Source organism: Macrobrachium nipponense, chromosome 21 (assembly GCF_015104395.2).
Source record: "Macrobrachium nipponense isolate FS-2020 chromosome 21, ASM1510439v2, whole genome shotgun sequence".
NCBI lineage: Eukaryota > Metazoa > Arthropoda > Malacostraca > Decapoda > Palaemonidae > Macrobrachium > Macrobrachium nipponense.
Window position 1 is genome coordinate 35,434,662 of NC_087212.1, and position 18,850 is coordinate 35,453,511.

Below are 18,850 nucleotides of genomic sequence, written 5' to 3' on the forward strand. Positions count from 1 at the left end.
ACTAGGGAGTTAGCTTTCAATCAACCAACTGCTAATTTTCTGCCTTTTGTTGTGGAGGTTGTGACACCAGTTTGCAAAGGATACTATCAGCTCGGACTCAGTGGTGAAGCCCCTTCTTCTTCTTCTTCACTGTCAGAGGTACAGGTTGTGGGGTCTTCTATGGGTCATGCATAGGGTTCTGGTGCAGAACCTAATAAATAGAAGGACAAGACTACTTCTTTAAAGGATTATTTTTTTATGTAAGGAGAAATTCCCAAATTATTTTGTAGAAGTAAATAAGCCTGACATATTTTCATGTAGGGAGGAAAACCTGCGCCAGTCATTTTTTCTTCTTGTGTACGTACCTCAGTTCACTAAGGCTGAGGTAAATTCAAGGCTATTGGACAGATTTTAGATCCGGAATACTCAACCAAGAACATTTCGCTATTTCTGCTGCTGTATATGGGTAAAAGGAGAGTTAATTCATACTCTACCGGCCTTCTTTGTAGTCTTGAGGTAGTTTCGGAGAAGGATTTGGCTTTCTTCTTGCTCTTGGATCCATCGAAAAAGAGAGTGTTCAATAAAGGGAAAGTAGTGTTTTTTCAAGCAGAATTGAATTTGCTTATCAAAGCTGTGTTTAAAGCCTTGGAGATCCTCTTGTTCATGGATATGTCCGTGGGAGCGATTGATGGTTGTTTTCGTGAACTTTCTACCTTGGTCCCTCAGGACTCTGCCACAGGCAAGGAAGTTTTGGATTTTATTGTCTGTTTAGATGGAGCTGTAAAAGATGTGGTGGGTGAGTCCTCATGCTTATACTAATTTGTTCTTAATGATGCAAACTCTTGTGTTCTTGTCTTGCCAAGTCTGTAACATTCACAGAAGGCTGCTTTTCTTATTCAACCACGGCTGGATACAATCTTGGGTCCTGAAACTTTATCCATCGCACAGGAAGCAGAGAAGATGGAAACATTTTGATAGTTAAGGTTCAGGTGCCCAAGCTTCCTCCTCTCCCTAGGCCCTCTACTTCATCAGGAGTTTAAGTCATGTAGGAGACCTGTTAAGGTATTGAAGTGAAGTTTCCAGCTCTCAGTTGCCAGTAGGAGGATGGCTTTCCCATTTTTGGCAAGTATGGAAGGATCTGGACACAGAATTTTGGGTCTGCTGGTGTTTTGTTCACCCATTCAAGATCCTCTGGCGTTGGCAGTACATGCCATGTTAGTAGACTGGTCAGGTCTAGACTCTTATGCTTTTTCCCCCTTTGCTATGATCCAAGAAGTTATCAGCAAGCTAGGCAGCTCTATAAGTTGTCACATGACGTTGATTACCCCTTGGTGGCCGAGGAAGGGCTGGTTTACAGACTTGCTTCAGTGGTTAATAGATTTGTCCAGACTTTTCCCTGTCAAGGAGAATCTCCTGCAGCATCCAAGGGAGGAAAGGTATCATCAAAACTTTCACATGCTGCAACAAGCTTGAGGCTCCTTGAAAGCTTGTAGGAAGGCCATTAGCAGTGCCAAGAGGGATTCCATGAATTGGAATTACCAACTTCAGTTGTCTGTGTGTAGGTCTTGGTGCAGAGATAAGGGGTTTTCCAGCACCCTTTCCTCTATTAACAACATTATTAAGTTTCTGTTATTTCTCAGGAGGAGTCATTAAAGGCTATAAGGTCCAAGTTTGCTTCTGTTCATAGACATGTAAGCCTGCACCTGTCATTAGATATTTTTAGCAGGAGGTTCCCAGGGGTCTGGTGCCCTCTTTGTCTTGGAACCTAGGTGTGGTTCTAAGGTTTCTCTTGTTACCAACTTTTGAACCTTTGGAACAGGCCTCACTGAAAGAAGTTTCAATGAAATCTCTTTTCTTGGTGGCCTTAGCTACAGCTAAGAGGGTAAGCATTATTTTTTAGAGTAGGTTTTGCTAAGGACAAGGCAGTGCTTTCCTTACTGCCTTTGTTCCAGGCAAAGACCTAGCCTAGAACAGTGTCCCTACCCAGTTTGGAATCTTTAGTACCCAGTGAGATAGATTCCCTTTTGTGTCCTTTGAGGGCTTTAAGGATTCATGTGAATCATACTAAATACATCGGCGCTAATATAAATAATCTTGTTAATAGTGTCCAGAAGCCAGACTTTCCAGTGAGTAGGAATCCAATATCTTTTTTCATTAGGCCCTTGTTGAAGGACTTACATACAGAATTGGAGTCTGATGTATTAGCTTCCCTGAAGGTAAAACCAAATGACTTTTGAATGGTGACTACATCTTTGAGTTTTTGGGAAAACCTTCCTCAGAGAAAGTTATGAATCTGCCCAGTGGCGTCGCAATTCTGTTTTTTGCAATGAATTATCTTCAAGATGTAGAACTTCAACATGATTTTTTGCACCTCATTAGCTCCTTTCATTTATACAGAGGAAGGGATATAATGTCCTCAATTGGTAGATAACTTTTCTGTCTGCAGTTTTGAGCTCCAATTGTGTTTTATTGGGAAACGTGGAAGTACTCATGGTTGAGTATAGGAATTGTACCTTCATGTCTGTAGGTACTAGTTGCATATCCATTGTTGGCTCTGCTGGGTTTTGACACAGTGACCCTACCCCCCGTCCCTTCTGCTGAAGGGGGGCATCCTCCAAAGAGACCTCATTTACCTTGAGTATGAGGTTCTCGTACCTGAGTGACACCCTCTCGAGGCGGCAGTAATAGCTGGTGGATTGGTTTCAGCAGTGAAGCAAACAATACATACTTATATTGTATTAAGTAGCCTGTAAAAGACCAGTTGATTTTCACTTTGCCCACATCTTTAATGAAATGTGTGAGTCTGCTATATAATGGAGAAGCAGGGTTCATTTAAAAAATATAAATGTACTTAAGATTTATTTTTTTAATATTTCCTCTCCATTGTATCAGTTGACCCCCATATCTCCCCACTTTCAGAGGTGACAGAATTCGACTGACTAGCTAAGGATGTTTGTACATAATGTTCCCCTGGTGGGGGTAGCGGGAAGTAGATAGATAGAAGCAGAAATTCATAGAAAACCAAGGAAGTAAAAGCTATGTAATGGAGAAGTAAGTATTGAAAAAATAAATCTTAAATTAAGTGGTATTTATATTTTTCAACAGGTTCACATTTTTGGACATTTCTCTGAAACAAAACAAGATGATAACTGTGAAGAGTTAAAACCCAGAGCCAAAAATATGCAGCTTTCCACCAAGAGAAAAATAGGCAAACCAGCACACAGATGGTACAGCAGTATATCTGAAGAACATTCATATGCATTAACTTTTATTTTTGAAGGTATGTGTAATATGTACAATAATTTATCATTAAAATAAGCAGCCCTCCTTGTGGAACAAGCATCAGAGGCCATCAGTTTGAAATCAAGCTTTCACCACATCAGTCATATCAATACTTTGATTTGTTCCTATGAGAGTGCTGGCTATGTTTATATACATTACAGGAGTATCCTTTTGCAACAGCTGGCTCAGTTGTTGAGGCATTTTTAGTAAAGCTTTCTGTCAGACTGTATCTTTCTAGTGCAAATGGATGACATTCATTTGGTTCCGCTGGGAAGTGTTCTTAGTAGCACCATCTTTACACTAACAATAAATAACATTTAGTAGGCAACTACATACCACTTGGAATATGAAATAATATACACATGCATGATTTCATAAATTCAACACAATGTCACATACAGTATAAGGCATGGCAAATATATCATCAGTAATGCTGTAGTAAAATTTCAGAAGTATTCCAGTTCTCCATAGAAAGGCCATAGCAGTTATGTTTTATAAAAATGTATTGAGAAACAAAATGAAGAGGCTGACTTGAAGATTAGAGATCATTAAATACCCAGAAGTTAAACACCAAAATTCAGGTTTAATCTTTGATATATGTAGTACACTTTCACTGGAAAGCCTTTGTAGTCTATATAAAATCCAACTGCAAAAGTGTAATAATTGGATATAAGAATATTCTCACAAATTAGGAGGCTAACTGGCCATCCTTGATTTTGATGAACAAAATGTTGTTATGTCAGTTCTGGGAATATGGATGTCAGACAGATTTCAGTTTTAGGTACAACCCTGAAAAGTCTGCCTCCAGTTTGTAATGAGTGACTGAGATTATGCAGTTGAACTTTTAAATCTTCCCCAAACTCTTCTATCAAAGATGAAAGTGGTAAACCACCTCCAACTTTTCATTGTGAGTTGTGACTTAGTAATAATATTTCTGGGCTCAGCTCGTGTCGGCCTGTGAAATATCCTTAAGTTCATTATTTCTAGGTAAAATAATCCTAATATTACCAGAGAAAAAATAAAAATCAAGAAATGTCAGTTAAACTGACTCGCTCACTCTATAGAAAAGAAGTGTCGGTATGGTAACAGGGGCGAGTGAGACCACTACCACGAGTTATTTACCATTAGACCTTCCATCACAAAATCCCCCACCTGAGGAGAGCGGATACCAAAGGGTGATGCGTCCGCTACTACTACTACTACTGACGCCAAGCGGAGAGCAGCGCCTCTAGCGGCCATCCTTTATAATTAGCTCGACAACGCCAGTTGTGATTCTTTTTCCCTCGTGTTGTTTTCGCTATTTTGGATTTATTTAATCTACGATGGAACGTGCTGCTATCGCTTCGGCTAAGTTAAGTGCCGATAAGTCTAATTTTTGGTATTTTGGTCTTCCAGGGGACCAGTATTTCCGTTTTTTTTTTAGGTCATGATACGGTCACCTGGTTGACTCGTGGTGGCCATGAGCTGCCTCGTGTTGTTAAGATTTCCCAGTCTCCCATACTGGGACGTCTTATGCTTATGGGCTCTTATTTTACGTTCATCTTCTTGTTACATCGTATTTTAGAATTAGGGTACACAGCCCATACCTTATTTACCTATTATCTCTTAGTTTGGTATTTAGGGCTATACTGTGTTTCTCTCGCCCAGCATCCCAGCTCTTGCTCTTCATCGGCTACCCGCTGGGTCCGAGTAGTCGACTGTTCTTCGGATTCAGTTCGCCTTCTCCTGGGCTTCTTTCTCTTTTACTCAAGTGTCTCTTCCATTCTTTTACGATGTATTTATATTTATTATTTATCAGTGTTATTTAGTGTGTTAGGCTAGCTCAGGCGCCTTGTACTTGTGTTGGTACAGTTGGGTTCAACGTGGCCCACCTCCTGTGGTTGTATGCTACTGCGTCTGGTCCACCACCGATCACGTGTCCCATTAGGCGCCTTACCCTCTCCCTTCCCTACCCTTCCACGTGGTAGGGAGGGTCTGGTCGGGCCTCCTCGGTTGTCATGACAACCACTGTAACCTTTCCTTCCTCCTCTCCCTTTGAGGGGGCCAGAGGAGTCCATTCCAGCTGGGGGCCTGGGTGACCACTTTGTCTCGGGTACCGGGGTACTCGATGGGTAGGAGTTGGGGGGGTTGGCCACCCCTCTCTCTCTCGCCCGCCGCGTTCACCCCGGGGTTCCCACATGCTCTCCCTCTTCCATACCCTACCCCTACCATGACGGACGGAGCCCCCGCTCAAGCCGGGGGCCCCTTCGGTTATCGGTTGTTTCTGGCTCCGCCAGCGGGCGGGGTAAGGATTTACCAGTGGTCTATATAGCTTGCCTAGTATATCTTTTTTCCGCTACCGGAGGAGAGCTTGCTCACTTAACCCGGGCACTCCTCTATGTAGTCGGAAGAAAAGCATGTCTTATTTCTATAAGGATACATGCCCTTACTGATGTTTTATTTATTTATATATAGTTTTATCATCTTCACGGTATTTTTAGTACTACCTCCGTCGTTCTCCGTCGTGGTTCCGTGGGCTCCTCACCACTCCTGGTTGGTCCCTTTTTCTTGTCTCCGGCGTACGCTGCGGACTCCAACCAAACCGCCTTACTAACCACACGTATTGCGGCGGAGGACTAGTTTTACTCTAACTTACATACTCCGGCATGCAACGGAGTCTATGTTAGGCTGTAAGTGTGTAATCTCGATACTCATGTATCCCTCCACTTACAGGCTACTAACTGCCAGGAACCAGGCTGCAATGCAGTCCTCTATGACCCCTGTGCCCATGAGGAGTGCAGGACCCACGCCCTGTGTGCCAAACTACCCACGGCGAGCTGATTGTCTGGCACCATGAGGCATGCACTATCTGCTACGACCTCGTGAGTCAGCTTTTGGGTGGGTGGGGTAAGTAGATTCCTGGACAATTTTCTTGTAATCAATGGTTTATCTTTAGTTTTAAGACTTACTTTAAAGCTGTAACTCCCGCCATCAGAGGCTTCATATCGCCTTCTCTTTCAGGCTGCCCGCCTGTGAAAGAAGTCTCCTTGGCAAAACCCTGAAAGCTTGGAGGGTAGGCGGATTCGGCAAAAACGCCGCCAAGGGACAGCCTTATATCTTGGATAGAAAATTGGCTATCCAGATCTTCCCCGGAGGCAAGGCGACGGGGTATGTCGACCCCGCCTCAGCAGCCCCACTCATAGCCTCAATCCAGCAGGAGGTGCAGCAGGCGTTTGGGTCCGTCTCGACGCAGGAAACGGTGCCGGACGTCGCGAACCTGGATTTGAACATTGAGCCAATGGCGGTAGGTGCCGAGGACTTGTTGGTCGAGGTAGGTGTTTCGGGCGCTCAAGGGCTACCTTTGAGCGCTCCTGGATCTTCTTCTCCTGTCCCTTCTTCTTCATCTTTCCAAGGCTTCACGGGATCTGAGATCCCTTCGCCTTCACCCGCTCTCTCTGTTCCCCCGAAAGAAAGGGAAGGGACAAAAGAGGAACAGAAGACCCTTCATAAGACGACTTCCAAAAAGTCGTCGTCTCTTTCGGCACGGGAGTCTTCGACATCCTATGCCGATGCGGTGAAGACCAAGCCTAAGCTCTTACCCACTCTAAGAGCTCAAGAATTGCAAGGCTTCTAAGGAGAAGGCCCGTGCTAACCCGGCCGAGCAGTTCCTTCTCGACATCCACTGGATCCACTCCGGTGACTCCTGTTGGGGTGGCGACATCTAGTGCTTTTGATCCCACCACCTTCTCAGCAGGAGTTTTGCAACAAGTGGGAGAGATGGTCGGCTCTCTCGGTACGAGATTTGAGCAAATGTTTGCTCAACTCTCCAGTACCATCAATCAGTCCGGTCAGTCGATCCAAGACCTCTCTAACCGTGTTAGAGAACACGACGACCGTTTCGCTGGCCTGAGTCAGGCTCCGCAAGCGAACTTCCCAGTAGCAGGTACTGGTTTAGTCGTTACCTCCATATGAATCCCTGCTGGCTTTCTCTATGAATAATCCTTGGAGGGTGGCAGCTTATGCCCCCTTCAAGGACGGCATGATCTCCATTCCGGAGTGTGGAACAAGAAGGATTGAGGACTTCGAGTTCTACCCCCCGGATTGACTCAGCCTTTCATAGGGTATGCCAGACTGACCCGAAACAGCCCTCAATAGAGAGGACAAATCTCTAGGGAGACTGTTCTATACAGTAGGGATCATGCCCAGAGGGAATGGGTTCACTGCCTGGAGGATTGGGATTGTACGAATACCAAACTCCAGGCATTCAAGAGCCCTTTCCACTATCTTTGCCACAGAGGAGGAGGCTTCTTTTTCCTTTTGCGACAAAGATGGTGGAAACGACTCTTCAAGCCGTTCTTAAGGACGAACCCGTTCCGCAGTTGAGGGAGGCGGAACCAACATCTCCGCTCTTCCCTGCTTTCGGAGAACTGTGGGAGAACTTGCCAGCCACTTTCACAGTGCTATGGACCAGTTCGGTGAGAAGCTCCCTAGACTGCCTGATAGCCTTATTCAGGCAGAATTTGATGCCCGTACTAGATTTGGGAGGTCACTTAACTCCCCTCATCATCACGGAGATGGCTGCCTTTGTACCCCACCGAAACCACTCTTCAAGATCCTAGCAAAGTCTCAGCTCCAGTCAGTGCAAGCTGATGCTTTCGATTTTTTCACAGCCAGACGAAATTGTCGAAAAGCATGTGTTGCAAGAAGACCACTATTAGCATGAACCTAAATAGGCTTCTTGCTTCCAGCATGTGGGGTGCGGACCTCTTCCCAGAAGCTTCTGTGAATGAGGTACATCACGAGGCTGCTAGGCTTAACCAGAGCCTTAGAGCCAGATGGGGTATCTCATCCAAAAAGGAAGCAAGAGAACCCCCCCCGCTTCTGGTAAGAAAACTAAAGAAGACTGGTAGAAGGTTCCAACCATACCAGAAGCAGCAGCAGCAGCAACACTTCGTCCAGGCTGTCCCAGTTACCCAACAGGGGCAGCCCTCGACGTCGAAACAGACTCAACCTATCCTCCTGTTGTCTCCTCAAAATCAGCCCTCGACTTCATACACCGTCTCGCTGGCTTTCAACTCGATGTATGAGAGCCAAGCATTCCCAACCTTTAACAGGTTCTCTAGGGGAAGCAGGGCGAGAGGTCACTTTCGCCAGCGAGGTACAGGAAGAGCGCAAGAGGCAAGCATTTCAGAGGAGGGGCGCGGAGGAGTCAACCGCTCAACAGCAGTGAGGCTCCCCAGGTAGGAGGGAGGCTGTTCCTCTTCCGTCACAGGTGGGGGTTCAGCAAATGGGCACAGAGCATTGTGTCCAAAGGATTGGGTTGGAGTTGGATCAAAAGATCCCCCACCCAAACAAATCATTCTATCAGATACCATCAAAGGAGTTGACAGATTATGCGGAGGAACTCCTTCAGAAAGGAGCTATTGCGAGAGTCAAGCATCTAAAATTTCAAGGACGCTTGTTCAGCGTGCCAAAGAAAGGCTCAAAAAAACAAAAAGAAGGGTAATCTTAGACTTGTCAAAGCTAAACTCTTTCATTCGTTGCGACAAGTTCAAAATGCTGACCATCTCGCAGGTGCGGACCTTACTTCCCCGTGGGGCCGTCACCACCTCTATCGATCTTACAGACGCATACTATCATATCCCTATAGCGAGACACTTCCGTCCATTCCTAGGCTTCAAACTAGGAAATCAGACGTTCTCTTTCAAAGTGATGCCCTTCGGGCTGAATGTAGCCCCCAGGGTATTCACGAAAATAGCGGAAGTAGTAGTCCAGCAATTGAGATCGCAAGGGAGGAATAATGGTAGTAGCGTACCTCGACGATTGGTTGATCTGGGCACCAATGGTCGAGGAATCCTCAAAGCCACAAAGAAGGTAGTTCAATTCCTGGAACATCTGGGGTGCCAGATAAAACAAAACGAAATCCAGATTCACTCCGGAGACTCGTTTCAGTGGCTAGGAATCCAATGGGATTTATCCTCCCACAATCTGTCAATTTCTGGTGGTCAAAAAGGAAAGAAATAGCCAAAGTCAGTGAGGCAATTTCTCAAAAACAAACAAGCTTCAAGGAGAAACCAGGAAAGAATCCTAGGTTCCCTTCAGTTTGCCTCAGTGACGGACATCCTTCTGAAAGCAAGACTGAAAGATATAAATCGAGTTTGGCGTTCAAGAGCAAACGCCAAGTCTCGAGACAAGTTGTCAGTGATTCCACAAATCTTTCGCAACCAGCTCCGTCCATGGACAAAAGTGAAGAATCTTGCCAAGTTAGTACCCCTTCAATATCCCCCTCCGGTGTTAACCATTCACACGGACGCCTCCCTGTCCGGTTGGGGGCGATACTCTCAATTCAGGCAAGTTCAGGGGACTTGGTCCGTCCAGTTCCGCCAGCTCCACATAAATGTGCTGGAAGCAATGGCGGTGTTTCTTACCTTGAAGAGACTCCTCCCCCCAAGGAAGTCTCACCTAAGACTAGTTTTGGACAGTGCAGTAGTAGTACACTGCATCAACAGAGGAGGGTCCAAATCCAAACACGTGAATCATGTCATGATAGCCATCTTTGCGCTAGCAAACAAGCACAAATGGCATCTATCTGCCACCCACTTGGCAGGGGTAAGAAACCGTTATAGCGGACGCATTGTCCCACGGTCAGTCCCTCTGGAGTCAGAATGGTCTCTAGAGGACAGGTCGTTCCAGTGGATATGCCAGAGAGTACCAGATCTCCAAGTAGATCTATTTGCCTCATAGGCGAACCACAAGCTCCCTTGCTATGTGGCCCCCAACCTGGACCCTCTGGCTTATGCCACAGACGCCCTGTCGATAGACTGGAATCAATGGAAGAAAATCTATGTATTTCCTCCAGTGAATCTTCTTTTGAAAGTTCTGAGCAAACTGAGGACTTTCAAAGGGCTAGTAGCCCTGATTGCTCCAGACTGGCCAAAGAGCAACTGGTATCCTCTGCTTCTGGAGGGTGGGTCTCCGGCCTCAACGGATTCCCAACCCCAAGCTGTCGCAACCAGTACAAATGAGGACTGTGTTCGCTTCCTCAGGAATTCTTCAGACCCTAACTTTATGGACTTCATGAAGTTGCGGGCTAAAAAAGATGCTAACATTGATCCACAAAACATCCTTTTTCTGGAATCAGATAAAAGAGAATCAACTATTAGGCAATATGACTCAGCTGTCAAAAAGTTAGCATCCTTCCTGAAGGAAACAGACATGACAACCATGACAGTTAATTTAGCTATATCCTTTTACAGGTCCTTGTTTGAAAAAGGCTTAGCAGCTAGCACCATTACTACCAATAAATCGGCTTTGAAGAAAATCTTTCAGTTGGGTTTCCAAATAGACTTAACAGAATCTTACTTTACGTCTATTCCCAAAGCCTGTGCTAGACTTAGACCTTCTGAAAGGCCTACTTCAGTTTCATGGTTCTTAAATGACGTCCTCAAACTAGCCTCAGATACTGACAACTCGTCTTGCACATTCATAATGCTACTTAGAAAGACTTATTTTTATTAAGTCGGCCTCAGGAGCTAGAATTTCAGAACTGTCGGCTCTATCCAGAGATGCGGGTCATGTAGATTTTCTCCCCTCAGGAGAAGTTCTACTTTTCTCCGGATCGCAGCTTTTTTAGCTAAAAATGAGGATCCTCTTGCAAGGTGGGCCCCTTGGAAAGTCATCCCACTTCCGCAAGATCCTTCCCTTTGCCCAGTATTAACTTTAAGAGCCTTTCTATCTCGTACATCCTCTAGATCCTCAGGTCCTCTCTTTATGAGAGAAAAAGGTGGAACTTTATCAGTTAAAGGAATCAGACAACAGATCCTTTACTTCATTAAACAAGCCAACCCTGAATCATTTCCAAAAGCACACGATATCAGGGGAGTAGCTACTTCAGTTAATTATTTCCAACATATGAATTTTGAGGATCTTAAAAAGTATACTGGATGGAAATCACCGACAGTCTTTAAACGTCATTACCTGAAGTCCTTGGAATCATTAAAATTTTCAGCAGTAGCAGCGGGAAACATAGTTTCCCCTGATTCTGCACAGTAGTTGTAGTATAAGATCCAGGTCTACTTTCTACCTACCTTGTCCAACATGCCTCACCCTACTGCTATGCTCTTCGTGGTACTCTAGCCTTAGCCGCTAGGATCCTATTGGTGGACTGCCCCTTATTTTTTTGCTAGGGGCACCCACACTTTATGCATATAAATGTGCTTCAGTGTCTCTAAACCCTTATTTTATGCTAGGGTTAAACAAACAATTGTGTTTGTATATTTTGTAAATACCAATTAATTTTAGTGGAATCTTTTATATACAACTTGTGATTACCATTTATACTATTCTGTACTACCATTATTTAGTTTAAGCTAATTTTATGTACCTTGCGTTAATATAGTGTAATTGGTTCTTTGATTCACTTATATTATATACCAATCTTTTTACAGTTTTGTCTCATTTTGACCCTTTATTTCCATCTTGTCTGTTTCTCTGGTACTATTTCACAGGCCAACACGAGCTGAGCCCAGAAAAGGGATTTTGACGAAGGAAAAATCTATTTCTGGGTGATTGGCTCGTGTCGCCCTGTGAAAACCCACCCTGTTTTTTCCTTACCCACCCTGCAGGACAAGATGATCATTTATAAAGGGATTTGGCCGCTAGAGGCGCTGCTCTCCGCTTAGGCGTCAGTAGTAGTAGTTAGTAGCGGACGCATTACCCTTTGGTATCAGCTCTCTCAGGTGGGGGATTTTGTGATGGAAGGTCTAAATGGTAAATGACTCGTGGAGTGTGGTCTCACTCGCCCCACCTGTTACCATACCGACACTTCTTTTATAGAGTGAGCGAGTCAGTTTAACTGACATTTTCTTGATTTTATTTTTTCTCTGGTAATATTAGGATTATTTTACCTAGAAATAATGAACTTAAGGATATTTCACAGGGCGACACGAGCCAATCACCCAGAAATAGATTTTCATACAATCAACTTACCTGTCAGATATATACATAGCTAAGACTCCGTCGTCCCCGACAGAAATTCAAATTTCGCGGCACACGCTACAGGTAGGTCAGGTGATCTACCGTCCTGCCCTGGGTGGCAGGATTAGGAAACCATTCCTGTTTCTATTCATATTTTTTCTGTCGCTTGGAATGTAAACAACGTTTGCAGTTCCTCCTGACTTGATTTTTGGATTTCATCGCCATCGATCTTCTGGGCTATCTTTTGCAGGGAAGTACTGGATTTTTGGTTCGGCATACGCATATTAATTTGTTTTAATTACTTTGGCTTCGAAAATTTCGAAGAATTGTTTCGTGTAAACTACCGAAACTTTTCGGTAGACACTCACATAGTTTGCAAGAAGGAAAATTTTAATATTTATTCATAATAACGTGTAGTAAATGTTAGAATTGATTGAGCTAACTTCCTTCTTGAGGAAGTAAGGAATAGAATTAGTTACTCTTCCTTTAGAAGTTTTATAGCTCTCGTACTAACGAGCAGTTAGAGCATTAACAATACTAGTAGTGTTGTATCCTCATCTCCTTCTTACTTCACAGAATCTTCAAATTCATATTGCAATTTGAAGACAAAGGAATGTAGCTCAAAATACGAGCTATTGAAATGTAAGAAGTGATTTTAGTGTTAGTGCAGTGGAGGGTGCGTTCTGATCGGCTCTGTTTCGCTCCCAGGCCTAGACCTCTTCCAAGCTCACATACCCAGAGGAGAAGGAAGGGAAAGTCGAAAGCCTTACGGAGGTTATGGAGAATCCCCACCGATCAGGCGTCCCCTCGGCAGGATCTGTAAAACGTCCCAGACTGCCAAGTTCGCCATTGGAAAGGCGTCCTAATTAGTAGAGGGTGCGTCCGATCGGCTCTGTCTCGCTCTCAGGCCTAGACCTCTTCCAAGCTCACAAGCCCAGAGGAGAAGGAAAGTCGAAAGCCTTACGGAGGTTATGGAGAATCCCCACCGATCGGGCGTTCCCTCGGCAGGATCTGTAAAACGTCCCAGACTGCCAGGATAGCCATTGGAAAGGCATCCTTTAAAAGTGCGTCTCTTCTTCCGTTTCTTCATCTTACATCCGAAAAGACGAAGAATGTACATGTTTGGAGTTCGGACGATCTGGCTCGTTCTCTGAAAACTAAGAGAACACTGAACGAGAGGCTGAGAGCCAGCCAGCAAGGTAGCGCGAGCCACGTTCCAACAGCCAGCAGCGAGCCACGCTCCAACAGACTAGCGCGAGCCGCGTTCCAACAGACTAGCGCGAGCCTCGTTCATACAGATAAACGCGAGCCGCGTTCCAGCAACTGAGCGCGAGCCGCGTTCCAGAACTTTTTCTTGGCGCAAGGCGCCTTCAAAGAGAAACAGACGGCTAAACTGAGGAGCCTTATAGTAGAGTGGCAATCAGAAGGATGCTTCCATTGAACGTTACTGGCAAGAGGCTCGTATAACATGACTAGAGGCGCTCGGATCTATCAGGGCGCACGGGACCTTCCACGCAAGCGGAACGTTCCAGGAGCGAGTCTCCTTTCTAGCGTGCGGAACATTCCAGGCACGCGGAACTATCCAGACGCCAGGCGCTAGGCACAAGGATCCAGACGCCAGGCGTCAGAATATTCCAAAATCTTCATTTGAGAGAGAGGTCAGTCGCGAGACTCCTCTTTGAGTTTTTTTAACTTGAGCAACTTTCCCCTGGCAAATGTGCAAGATGTCGCACAGGCGGCCATTGCTTTTGTCAGAAGGATTCTGATACTAAGAGAAGCCCCTTTTCATTATTCAGAAGATTCCTGTGTTAGGCAGTTCCTCTGAATGCGGACTCTCTCCTTCATCCATGCTCTTCCCTCGTTTTGAGGAGGCAAGAGCTTTGGGAGTTTTTCTTAATAAGAATCTCATCGACGTTTGGGTAAGATGGCGGATAGGAAATATCTACTTCCTTCCATAAACCCTAGTGATGAACAGGAATTCTTTATCTTCCGCGATTTATGAGGAAATCACGAAGATTTAAAGAGTTCCTGGATTAATTTCCTTCTTTAAGGATATATATATACTCTTTCTATCGTTCTATTAACGAAAAGAACGAAGATAGTAGAAGGTAGTAGAGTTTCTGCTGTATGAGAATACGATACGGTCAAATCATAAACACATACCGTAGTTTACTTTCTTCTTTTTCTGTGCAACTCAATTACCAGTATCCTTCTACGACTTTCCTAGGAAGTACTATGCTTAAAGGGATTGTTAAAGACAACATACTTAGCTTCTAGATTTATCGAAGTCTTGTTTCGCTTAAATATGCTTTAATAAGAACTTCCTGAAGTTCGATAATAATTTTATAAAATTCCTTTAGTAAATGGAGTAGCTGGCAACTCTGGAAGAGTAAGGCCAGACGGCTAACGGGGACTGCTTTCGCTGAGAGCCTGAGACCAACGCAGTACCTTGTAGGTGTCAGTCATGAGTGGTCTGGTTTATCTCTCTCTCCTGCGGAATGGAATAACTATATGTATCTCTCCCCTACAATCGCGGTCTTAACCTCGGATTGAGGGGATAGTTAAGCTAACATAAATAAAATATTGTATGCCTTTTGCTAAGAAGCTTTCAATAAGAGAGAGAGTACAACCTTTCAATGCTGTTTACCGTAGGTAACATTATTAAAGGATTCTATCGCAGCAGAACATTATATTATATAATGCTCTCAGGCTTACGAAAGCAGCTTATTAGAGTACCTGCTCAGAAGAAGATGGATGAGTCGGATGGGAAACATTCTCTTTGTGGCAGAACTTGTTTCCCTGAATGGACTATACTACGTATATAAAGCTTTTTCCTACTAAGAACGGAATTAACATGTGAAAGGATGTCGGGTACCATAAAGGCACAGGTGTTCTGGCACATAACCTAAAAAAGAATTAGAAGGGAAGCGCCAGCCTGGCGCAGTGAGCCAAGAGCACCATCCAAGATTTTCTCGTTTTAGCGAGTTATTAACCTAAGAGTCCAGTAGCCTCTCGGACAGCAGGCTCGGTAACGACAAGATTCGTTCCTGATTTCGTTACCCATTTAATCACTTAAACCAATTCCACGACTCTCTCATATCGCAAAGAGCATCGAGAATCTCTTTTTTCGCTCCTATTCGCGTTAACAAAGAGAACCTTCTCGATCGACGATAATAACTCTTAACATGTTTAACATTTATTGGAAAGAGTTGTGAGAAACCTGCGGAAAGTCTTCTTCATAGATCTCTTAGTAAGGTAGAAGACGAACAGGCTTCCTATAGACTGCTTCCTTTTTCCTCGAACCAAGAGAGGTAGCAATATACGCCATCTTTATTTTTTTTTTAGAAAGGGGAATAAACTTTAGTCGTTTTCCCCTAAATATAAATTATTTGCAGAATTTAAGATAAAGGGCGTCAAAGAAAGAGAAGATAATATTTTATGCCTCATTTTGGACTTAGAGAGGTTGGATTCACAGAGGTCACGTTCTTCTCACAGCAAGTTTTGGAAGTCTTTTCCAAGACAGTCTGAATATTCTATCAGCATCTATTATAAATGGACCTTAACAACCTCTCCACTCTGAGTCTGTCTGCGTGCAGACTGACCAGAAGTGGACATGAATGAGAGGATTTTTCAAGGTAAATGACAATAGTCATGGACAAGATATAGAATTGCTGCAGATTGTGCTAGCGGGAATGAGGAAACTGTCCTCTTCCGATACCTCTGTGAACCACATAGCGGTTTTTTCTTCCCTTTCAGAGGGAAGAATCACCTTTATATATATCTGCTATCAAAAAAGAACGCAGTAAAAGGCTATACTCTGTCTCTATAAAGGGATTGGAGATAGCAGAGGATTAAGATCTTCGGGTTTCTTATACGATACCTCAATATGACAAGAGTAGGATATCATGTACTTATAATGGGATCTTTTTTTTGTGGCCACAGATTCTATGTTCCGACAAGATGGAACTGCTCCTCATCAAACTTCTTTGAGAAATTTTTATGAGGGAATTCTTTGTTTTTCTTGGTCCCAAACGATCAAGAAGACATGTGAATTTTTTTTTTAAGCATTGGAATCACGCATCAGATTCTATGGAGATTAGGCAATGGGTTCTTGCCAGCATAGTATGTCTGGCAAAAGAACTAAAACCCCCTATTCCTGATTCAATGTTTTCAGATAGAGGTTTTGTTGTCCAGGCAGGGTACTTACGTTTTCATCTACAGTAGAATGGTTAAAACGTTTGCTTACAGAGTCTTTGGAATGCGATGACGGCTCGAAATGCTTCCCAGAAGGTGTTCAGAGGGATACAATAAGGAGCTAGAAATCAGGAGTACTCCCAATTTCAGCTCGGAGTCTCCTTCGACTTCCAAGCTTCTTCCCTTTCTTCGGACAAGGATAGGGAAGATTTGCAACGAGAAGCCCCTTCAAACAGGTAAGAAGAGATCTCGTGAGCAAGGGAAGTACTCAAGAAGGATCCTCCTCGGAGGAAGACTCTTATGTCTCGTACTGTTAGATATCCTATCGTATACTGGATGTAGCTGACTACAATCACCTCCCCTTGCCGGAGAGGCCAAAGCTCAAAGTGGAAGAATTTCTTCCACCCTCCTCCAGTCTTGTGATTTACTATTGTGGATGTTCAGGACTTTCGGACAATGTAGCGCCAACCAGGAGCCTTATGCTAAAACAGGCGTAAAAAACGCCAGAGGCAGACAGCCCCAAGAACACTGTCATTGTCTGATGAGGAGAAAGACCGGGCCTACAACCTGACACAGATGCGCTAGATGCGAACATATAGGACAGATAAGAGTGTCCGATGTGGACATTGCCAGACATCCTCGAGACTCTACCAAGCTCGAAGCTCCGGCAAATGGGGAGGAGCCAACCAGCCAGCCGCGAAGCTCCAGGCAGGCGCAAGGCGCCAGCCAGGCGCGAGCAGCCAGCCAGGCACAAGCCAGGCTCTAGGCGCGAATCTCCAGCTAAGGCGCGAGGCGTCAACCAGATGCGAGGCGCCAGTCAAGCGAAAGGTACCAGACAAGCGCTAGGCGCCAACCAAGAGCGAAGCACCAGCCAGGCGCGAGGTTCCTGCCAGGCTTCAGGCTTCAGTCGGGAGAGATCCATTTCACGAAAGCCCTGGTCTTCTTTGAAACATGGAGATCTCCTAAGCACTTCATAAGTGACTTGATTCCTTCAAACAGCTGAGAATTAAAAGCGCAGGAAGTGCGCGCTTTTGCAAATTCTTGTTCTTTACATAACAATATGTCATATAAGACATATTAGCTGTGTTGTATGGTAGAGGCAACTCTGTGTTGACTTCTCATTAGTACACATAGGATGTCAAGTTAACCTACGAGAGATCCTTCTCTTTTGGTTTATACGTTTCTGCGGATACGTTACTGGGATAAGGAGCCGACACTGATCCTTAACTTTGAGTTAAAGTTTTTTAACTTAGTGAAATTATTGGGGTTTTTGAAAGGAGTGTGGGGATAACTTTTCAATTTGAGCGCGAACCCTCGTGTTAGGATCAGGTGATAGGGATCGGTGTTGCGCTCCTTCATAAGGTGTATTGTCACAGAAGTGGTCCAGTACCCATTGACAAAGTCCTTTCAGGCTCTGCCGAGTAAGCGGTTCATACCCCATCGGCAGACCACAAGAACTCTTAGCCATAGATCACATATCTCGCTAAAGTCTTGAGGTGATGCAGACTACCGGGCAACAGCCACGAAGTCTACCACCTATCAGATAGGAACCAAGGTTTATTTATACCTACAACATATGTTGTTTACCTGTCTATTCCATGTTAGCTGTCTCTTACCCTCCACCAAAGGGTGTCAATCAGCTATGTATATATCTGACAGGTAAGTTGATTGTATGAAAATGATATTGTTATAATACAATAAAGTTTCATACATACTTACCTGGCAGATATATACGATTAATGGCCCACCCAGCCTCCCCGCGGAGACAGGTGGAAGAGAAAAAATATGAATAGAAAACGGGAATGGTTCCTAATCCTGCCACCCAGGGCAGGACGGTAGATCACCTGACCTACCTGTAGCGTGTGCCGCGAAATTTGAATTTCTGTCGGGGACGACGGAGTCTTAGCTATGTATATATCTGCCAGGTAAGTATGTATGAAACTTTATTGTATTATAACAATATCATTTTTCCTTCGTCAAAATCCCTTATATGGTAGTTTAAATATGGGCATGCAATTCACTGACAAAAAACTTTTCAGATAAGTGATGTGTTTTTATAGATAGCAAATCAGTTGCCTTTTCCAGTTAGATGATTTTATGAATACCTAATCATTTACTGCATTTTCCAGTTAGAGCCAATCAAATTTTTGAGCCCTAGAAATATAGTATTTTCTCCAATGATAGAACTACCTCCTCCTCCTTGGACAATGCTTCAGATATAAATTTGTATACCTATGCCCAAGTGATGCTACATGACTGCAAAAGTTGAATTGCCAACCTTAGCCACCCTCACTCTTGCTCCTTGGCCAGAAAGCAAAGTGGTGTACAGACTGACAGGTGGGCTGGCCAGTAAAGTTTAAACACCTGTTCCAGCATGCGTTCACAAGCTCAATCTTATTTATATAAAGAAGTGAAGAACCTTGGGTTTGAATGTTAGGAA

The 18,850-nt window shown here is 44.2% G+C and overlaps 2 protein-coding genes across 8 annotated transcripts in view; one reads left to right on the forward strand and one right to left on the reverse strand.

Moving 5' to 3' along the window:
* LOC135197915 (glycoprotein-N-acetylgalactosamine 3-beta-galactosyltransferase 1-like) overlaps positions 1-18,850 on the reverse strand; it is a 497,298-nt gene that overhangs the window by 319,045 nt on the left and 159,403 nt on the right. The gene's annotated exons all lie outside the window — the stretch shown is intronic.
* Positions 1-18,850, forward strand: part of LOC135197913 (THAP domain-containing protein 1-like) — a 62,620-nt gene that overhangs the window by 10,095 nt on the left and 33,675 nt on the right. For all 3 annotated transcript variants that reach the window (XM_064225147.1, XM_064225148.1, XM_064225149.1), the window contains one exon: positions 3,085-3,259. In XM_064225147.1, coding sequence (XP_064081217.1) covers positions 3,085-3,259 — 175 coding nt within the window. The remainder of the gene's footprint in view (positions 1-3,084; positions 3,260-18,850) is intronic.